Source organism: Diabrotica undecimpunctata, chromosome 3, assembly GCF_040954645.1.
Source record: "Diabrotica undecimpunctata isolate CICGRU chromosome 3, icDiaUnde3, whole genome shotgun sequence".
NCBI classification, from domain to species: Eukaryota; Metazoa; Arthropoda; class Insecta; order Coleoptera; family Chrysomelidae; genus Diabrotica; species Diabrotica undecimpunctata.
In genome coordinates, this window is record NC_092805.1 from 57,578,698 (window position 1) to 57,587,478 (window position 8,781).

The following is an 8,781-nucleotide window of genomic DNA, read 5'->3' on the forward strand; positions in this document are numbered from 1 at the left end:
CGACGTGTTCTTCTATTAATTATTCGTCTATTTCGTTTTAGGGATATCGCTGTGCATTTGTCTGAGAGAAATAATCTGTACTTATCTGTCTATACTTTTTTAAGGAATATATTATAACCTTTCGAGACTGGCTGAATGACGAAAGTCAATGCCACAAAAAAAAAAAAAAAAAAAAAAAAAAAAAAAAAAAAAAAAAAAAAAAGTAGATTACGAGAAATCATTTGATTCCATAGAAATTGGGGCAATTCTCATAGCCTTAAACAATAATAGAGTTTATGATCAATTATTGGACAAGACAAACATTATTAGGTATTTACTGCGTTCACTTGAGATGTTACGACGATGTAACATCTCAAGTAAATGCAGAAGACAAAACACAAAAGATAAAACTATAGAGAGGTGTTAGAAGGTGAGTATATCCAATATATATATATATATATATATATATATATATATATATATATATATATATATATATATATATATATATATATATATATATATATATATATATATATATATATATATATATATATATATATATATATCCAATCTCAACCAATATTTTTGGGACCTTAACTTGGAACAATAAAAGTCAAACTATCAAAGCTTAACCCAAAGGCTGATCTAAATAGAAGATGCTTCTTACCATAGTCAGCATTTAAAAAATTACAAACAGTCTTTGAATCAAACTTAGTAAATACTTTAAAGGCAAAAACGCACAGAAAATGCTTAACTTAAGCTCTGCTATCGGATATACCTCAAAGACATAAGAAGAGGATTAGAAGTAACAGATATAATCAAAAATATTGCAATTTTAAAATGAAACTTGGGAGGCAATTAATGCAAATAAACAACCTTAGATAATGGATCTATCTAAGGGAGGGTTAAATCCGACTGAGAATGAAACAACTGTTGATGATAATGATTGTCAATCACTCATAATAAAATGAGGATAAACAAAGTGCATACTGGATGTCTTCTTCTTTTGGTGCCCATTCATTTCTAATATTGGCCATCATTCTGGCTATAACTATTTTATTAACTGATGCTCTAAGTAGATAAGTTGTTGTTGTGAAGAACCATTTTGCCTTGAAGGATTATTTTCAGTAATCTGTATTTAGGGCCGTTTCTCATTACGTGTCCGAGATATTCTAACTTTCTCCTTTTAATCGTATATATCACTTCTCTTTCTTTCCCAAATCTTCGTAGTACAGTCTCGTTGGTTGTCTTGTTCGTCCATGATATCCTTAGGATTCTTCTGTATAGCCACATCTCGAATGCTTCAAGGTTTTTATTCATCGCTTCAGTGAGTGTCCAGGATTCAACTCCGTAGTATAATATTGAGAAGATATAACATCGTAGCAGCTTTACTTTTATCTCCAGATTAAGGTTGTGGCTTTTAAAGAGTTTGGCCAGGTTGTTGAGTGCACTCCTAGCCTTGTCTATTCTACATTATACTTCTTGTGAGTGATCCCATTGTTCGGTTACTATTTTTCCAAGATAGGTAAACTGTTTTACTCGGTCCACTGGTGTATTCTTAATAAACATTTGGATGTCTATAATTTTATTTTTGCTGATGACCATAAATTTAGTTTTTGATATGTTTACTTGTAGTCCAAATGTTTCACTTACTTCATTAACTTTGTTTATTAATTGCTGTAAACTGTTTAAACTGTCTGCAAAAATAACATTGTAATCTACATAGCGAATGTTGTTTAGGCGTTCTTCATTTAAAAGGATTCCATTTAGCCTTTACTAAATATTTCCTCTGAATATAGGTTGAATGATATAGGTGAAAGATATCCTTGTCTAACGCCTCGCAAAATCTGGATCGTTTCCGACGGTTCATCTCCAAGATTTGTTCTTATTGTGGCTGATTGGTTTCAGTAAAAATTTTGTAGTATACGCTGGTCTTTATCATCTATTTGGGCTTTTGTTAGAACATCCATCATTTTTCGGTGTTGAATTGTGTCAACTTTTTGGTAGTCCACAAAGCAGGTGTAGATAGCGCAAATCATACCTCTGCATCTTTGGAATAATACCTGTAGACTAAACAGTGCATCCCCCGTACCTACACCTTTCATAAATCCAAATTGTGTGTCTTGTATTCTCTCTCCACATAGCTTGTATATTCTGCGATGTATAATTTTAAGAAATAGTTTTAGTGTATGACTCATTAGACTTATTACCCTATATTCTCCGCATTTTTTCACTCCCTGTTTCTTTGGTAACGTAATAAATTATGAAACTAGCCAATCTTTTGGAATATTGCTTGTGTCATAGATGTTATTGAAGATTTTACATAGTATTCTTAAATATTCATCATCAAGAAGTTTAAGAAATTGAGACTGTACTCCATCTGGTCCTGGAGCTCTCCCTTCTTTTAGTGATATTATGGCTGCTCTTATTTCTGCCACTAGTATAGGTCCTGTAGTACCTATAGTATCCTGTTTCGGTTGGTAATAAATTTTGTATGTAATTTTTTCCAGGTATTATCATTACTCTCTTTGTCCACGATTACCTCTCCGTTGTCATTGACAAGTTTACTTACACTTCTGTTTTTACATTTGCCTGTAATTTCTCTTACCTTTTTATGCACGCTGAAATCGTCGTATTTACTTTGTAGAATTTCGATTTCTTGGCATTTTTTCTTCAGTTCTTACATAGAGCTATTATTGTTTTTCCTTCTTTCTTCCATCAGCTGCAGAATCTCTGTCGTCATCCATGTCCTATTCTTACCTTCTTCGTTCTTTATAAAATTGTCTTTAATGTCGTCTATAGTTTTATTAAAGGGTTATATCTTATCTTCTGTGCTTTCCGTTGTACTATCGATTTCTTTGAATTCTCTATTGTTTTGCTGACTATTTCTTTTAATAACTTTTACTACATTTCAGTTTTCTCATGTGCTGGATGTAAAGATGGTTTTATTTCTAAAGCAAAGCTTATTTCACTTCGAAAACAAAAAACAGTTATTACAATGGTGAAATATTGCATAGTTGTTACTTAATTTGTAAAAAGAATCAGTAATTGTTATATACACCGCTTCGTATGTATCATTTAATCCAGATGTATAAAAACAAGTAATGTTCACAATTGTTCATTTTTTTTTTAAATATCATATGTATTTAATTTCTTTTAATTTAGTTCCATATTGTCACAAAGTTCTTGAGTCTCCCCCCCCCCCATGTATATTTTGTTTCTCAATAACTACTTATTCAAAAACTTAAAACTTTAAGATGAAGATTAAAAGATGATTATTACCAACAAAAATATTTTTGATCAATTATTAATGCTTTTGCCCATTTCGTCCGTTTTCGTTAATGTCCTGCCCGGTACCGCAAAACAGGAAATATATAGTTTTTGTCTCACCTTTAGTTAAAGAGACATACTGTGCGTAAATAAATTTCTCATGTTGTTTAATGTTGCTTTGGCGTTTCCAGAGCGTATTTTGATTGTTTGGTCTCACTTTGAGCTAACCACTGTAGCATGGCACACATGTTGGATTAACTGATTATTTATCATCAGCCGTCTCTCAGGTTTGGAATACGATTGATTCCACTATTTCGCTAGATCTTTGAACCCTTACCATACGATGCTGTAGTTTTCTTATAATGTTAGCAGGTAACTAGCGGACCAACTCAACATCGAGTTTTTTAAATGAAATTTTTATTTTGCGAGAAAAATTAAGAGATCAATATAAGCAAGAATATACCTACATAACATTCATCAATAATAATGCAAGTAAAAAGTGTATTATTTATCACGAAATATTTCGTCGAAAACAATGTTTTTTGTTACAATGTTATCATTTAGCAGTTAATTTTGCATGCTGATCACGAATCCGGTGTCAGATTTGCTCTATCTTGACGTTTTATGCGCGATTCGGGTCACTTCCGGTGTCGGATCGCAACCGGAAGTACATATTTAGATTCGTCTCGACGAGACCTTTCGATCCATATATACATCGTGGGATCTAAAACTTAAAGTAAATTTTAATTTCCGGTCATCTCAAAACCGGAAGTGAATTTTTGTACCAAAAGTATATCTTGACAATCTCATACGTAATACTAATAATATTCCGAAAAAATATTTTAATTATCTAATATGGTTTTTGAGTAAAGTGGTGGACAAAACTGAATATATAAGATTGATTTGAATTTTTCTATTTATCCTAGTATCTTTGGTAGCTTCGCCTAATGCTATTTTAAAAATGTTGTCCGAATAAATATTAAAAATTACAGGTGATAGAATACATCCCTGCCACACAGTTTTTATATTGTATAATTTAAGCTCTTGTTACCATATAACTGAATAAAGATTCTAACTGTATTCTAAACATGTGTTTCATGTATGTGTGCACTAAATAAAACAGTTAATAAACCGAATAGTAGTTGGCGCTACGATTATATTTCTTTTGTAACACAAAATTGTCTTATCTAGGCTTACACTGACTTCGTGATGTATGTCTCGCACACAAGGTTTATTACACATCTATTGAATGAATACGTTGATGTCGTTGATCTACAAGTGAGATAATGAAACAGCTGTAACATTTTTGCACGGTACCACGCACCGGGTACTTACTTATTATTGTTATTATAAAATGCACTTTCGAGCAATTTGTTCAGGAAGTTCTATTATCTGATTACGATAATTTTATGTCTTTCTTAGAAACAAATTTATTTGCATTTTAATGACATTAACGGGTCTTTTACACACTTAGATAAACTGAAGCAGCCAGTTACCGGAAAACCACTTAGGGTGTTTGTATACTGGATAGGTAGATTTTGTTATTAACAAATAAAATTTGTTTGTTTTCATATTGAAGATCACTTGAATGCCGATCAACTTATTGTAGTTCTTCACAATTACATGTGAAGGCATACATTCTTCACATTTACATATGAATTAAAACAATATTTAGTTGTATTTTTCATATAATTATATGTCTTCTTCTTCTTCTTCTTTTTTCTATTTATAAGTAATTCTGCTTGTTCACCGACGGATTAATACCTCTAAGGAAGGTTGTCACTCCATCTTTTGCGCGGTCGTCCGATACTTCTTCCGCCGATTGGTGACTTATCTTTTGCTATTTTGACCACACGGGTCTCATCCATTCTGCTTATGTGATTATTCCATGTGTTTTCTATGTGTCCATTTATTTATACACTGTATGTTACATATTATTCTAATGTCTTCAATTCTCTTTCGATATCTCAGCGTATTTCCTGTAATTCTTCTCAATAGTCTCATCTCTGCCGTTTCCAGTTGCCTTTGCGTTGTGGCTGTGCCAGGTCTTGCTTCTGAGGCATATGTCGTTATTGTTTTTAGACTGGCTTTATAAATTCTTGACTTCATCTCAGTTTTAATGTGTCTTTTTCGCAATATAGTGTTATTAAGGCATCCTGCCAGTCTATTTGCTTTTTGTACTTAATCTCTCACTTCTTTGTCCAGATCTCCATAGCTGGACAGTATAATTCCCAGGTATTTTATTTCCAAAAAAGGGGTTAATCTTTGTATATGGGTATATTTTATAAAAACCCTAAAAGGGCTACATTAAAAACACGAACGTTTTCGGAACAACAGTTCCATCATCAGGTTAAAATACAGGTTACCATGCCTGAGCCACCAAAATATTTGGGTTAAAACCCTTTAAAATATATTGTGTTACCTTCACTTCATGAAGTAAAATTTAATTAAAATATTAAACATCAAATAATATTATCAACATTATGTACTATCTTTTTAAAGGGTTTTTACCCAAATATTTTGGGGGCTCAGGCATGGTAACCTGTATTTTAACCTGATGATTGAACTGTTGTTCCGAAAACGTTCGTGTAGCCCTTTTAGGGTTTTTATAAAATATACCCATATACAAAGATTAACCCCTTTTTTGGAAATAAAATACCTGGGAATTATACTGTCCAGCTATGGACATCTGGGTATACAGCCAGCTGCAGGAATTATTTTCCTTGTGGATTTTATTTTATTTCCATTACTTGTTATATACTGCTGCCATCAATTTCTATTTTACATCTGGTTGGTTCTTTGCTGATTACTAAATATTGTTTTAGTTTTTTGAGATGAGATTGTCATGTTTAATTCTTTTGCTCTTATGTTAAATATGTGGACCAGTCCTTGCAGACTCTCTTCATCTTGGGCTATCAATATTACGTCTTTTGCGTAACAGAGTATTTTGATATCTTTGTTTCCCATTCTGCATCCTCTTCCTTTCTTAACGCTTTAAATGATTTCATCCATGATCAAACTGAAGAGCATGGGGCTCAATGAATCCCCTTGTTTTATTCCGCTGCCTATTTCTATAGGTTCTGTAAGTTGTCCATCTATTCTGACTTACATTTTGTTGTTTTGGTATGTATGTGGTATGTTTTGGATGTTTTATATGTAATGTGATAATATATTTTTCTACGATATGCGATATTACTTTTTATAGAATAGTTTGATATGAGCAATATTTGATATGGTATGAGCAATGTACCTAGACTTTTGTAATATTGCAAAACTTGATATGCTAGTTTCTCGTTTCTATCTTTAAAATATTTCAATACTATACGTACCAAATATACTGGTACAATGGATTTTATTTCTACAATTTTGCAAGAGCGAATAAATCAGCATAGGTAATTAGAATAACTTAGCAGATGAGCAACAAGTTTTCTGTACGGTAATGTCGTGTGTAGATGCAATATTCGTCATAACAGAGATTACCGAGGAAGATTTACAATACCCACATTGCTATGTTTGATCGATTTGAAAAAGGCATTTGACAGAGTAAAATTTAAGGATGTAATACATCTCTTGTATACTAAAGAGATCCCGCTGGATATAAAACAAACACTTAAAAACTTCTTTCAAATTAATAAGATGGAAGATGGAAGAATAGATGGACAAATTACGAAACCTCTAGATACAGGCAATGAAATAAGCCAGGGAGATTAACTAAGCCTCATGGTATTTAATCTAATTAATCTAATCATGGTTGAAGTTATACGAAGCACCAATAAAGGAAATAAGAAGTCAATGGAGTTAACACTGTAATGGAAAGCAAACAGAATCCTGTCTGCCGCTTCAACTCCATCCATATGGTCGGTTACTTACACCCGTACCATAAAAAAAATTTTTAATTTGTTTTTTGTGAAGTGTAATGTACTGTCTTTTAGATGTCTTTTTGAAGAACTTTTTTCTTTTTTTCCATTTTTCGCCAATTTCACTTTTTAGTAGTAGTACTTTATAAATTTGACCATAGATAGCTCTGCGGCTGACTTTGTAAGCCGAAGGCACTCAGCTAGGAATTAAATACACTGGCGTGCAAAATTAAACGAACACTTAAATTTTTCCTAAAAACTGGCGTTTAAAAAAGTTAAAGGTATTCCCAATTGAGTATTTATTCATAAAAAAGATTATAAGTCAAATATAGTACAATTCAAAAATGTTACACAGAAAAAACGGTAAACAATTTAAAAAATTTGAAAAACTGCAAAGAAATAGAAATTATTATTTTTTTAAATATGAACATTTTTTATGGAAAACGACATTTAGTAGAGTGTATTACCTCCACGAGCCCTAATTACGGCTTTCATTCGATCAGGCATACTTCAGATTAAGGCAGCAAAATATGTTTGAGGGATTTGCTCCCATTCGTCACGAACTGCTTGCTCCAAATCATTCATGGTTTCAAACTCACCATGGTTATGTCGAATACGTTGTCCCAGAATATCCCATGCATGCTCTATTGGATTTAAGTCTGCACTCCTTCGGGACAATGGTAATAAACGAATCCCAACATCATCCAAGTATTCCCGTGTTTTTCTTGCGATGTGCGGACGAGCATTATCTTGCATCAGACGAAAGTTTTCTTCAACGAATGGGGCAAATGATCTTCCAAACATTGCTGAATATACCGTTAAGCGTTTAATTTGTCCCCTTGAATTGTAACAAGTTCTGTATGAGCCTCTAGGGAAATGCTTGCCCACACCATTATACCCGCTCAACCAAATTTAACTCTCAGAGTAAAACAGCATTGCTGATAACGTTCACTAGCTCTTCTTCATATTCTAGGTCGGCCATCTGATGAGTATCTGTTAAATCTTGATTTATCCATGAAAAGCTCAGCACTCCAATCGTCAGCATTCCAATTAAGATGTTCGCGAGCGAAGTTGTTGCCGAAGACGTTGCTGAAGTCTTCATCTGCTGTTAATAGAGGTCCCGTGACAGGTATTCTGGACTTTAATTCATATTCATTTAAGCGTTTTCGAACGGTATAAATAAAAACTGTGGTTCTATGGACATTATTTAATCGTTGAACAGGTACTGGGGCTGATAATGCACGATCGCATAACGCTTGTAACCTAAGAAAGCGATCTTCAACTTGACTTGTGGTTTCTTCGTCTGCCTTGACCTGGCCTCCTGGAGTATTGTCCTGTTTCCCAAAATCTTTGTAATGCATCAAACACTATACTTCGACAAATTCCTAAAGCATTTGCGATGTAACAAAATGCTCCGCCTATCATGCTGTAAATGAACAGCTTGTGCTACTTCTACTGGTGTCATAATTTTTTTATTGCAATTTTTAAACGGGAGACAGTACAAAAACTTACAGCCAAACTTATAATTCGAAACAGTACCACAATAAACTTAAATTAAGACTAAGCCACTATTTCACATTAATAACAAAACGTATGTGTAAAAGTGTTATTGCTCACACAAAACATCTAAACAGGTTCACCCCAGTGTATTTCAAATATACTTTTCCTTTCC

At 32.9% G+C, this 8,781-nt stretch overlaps 1 protein-coding gene across 1 annotated transcript; it reads right to left on the reverse strand.

Annotated features, from left to right (window-relative positions):
* Positions 1 to 8,071: 8,071 nt before the first annotated feature.
* Positions 8,072 to 8,470, reverse strand: LOC140435805 (uncharacterized). The gene has a single exon (XM_072524522.1). The coding sequence runs from the start codon at positions 8,468 to 8,470 to the stop codon at positions 8,072 to 8,074; it is 399 nt and encodes a 132-aa protein (XP_072380623.1).
* Positions 8,471 to 8,781: the final 311 nt, after the last annotated feature.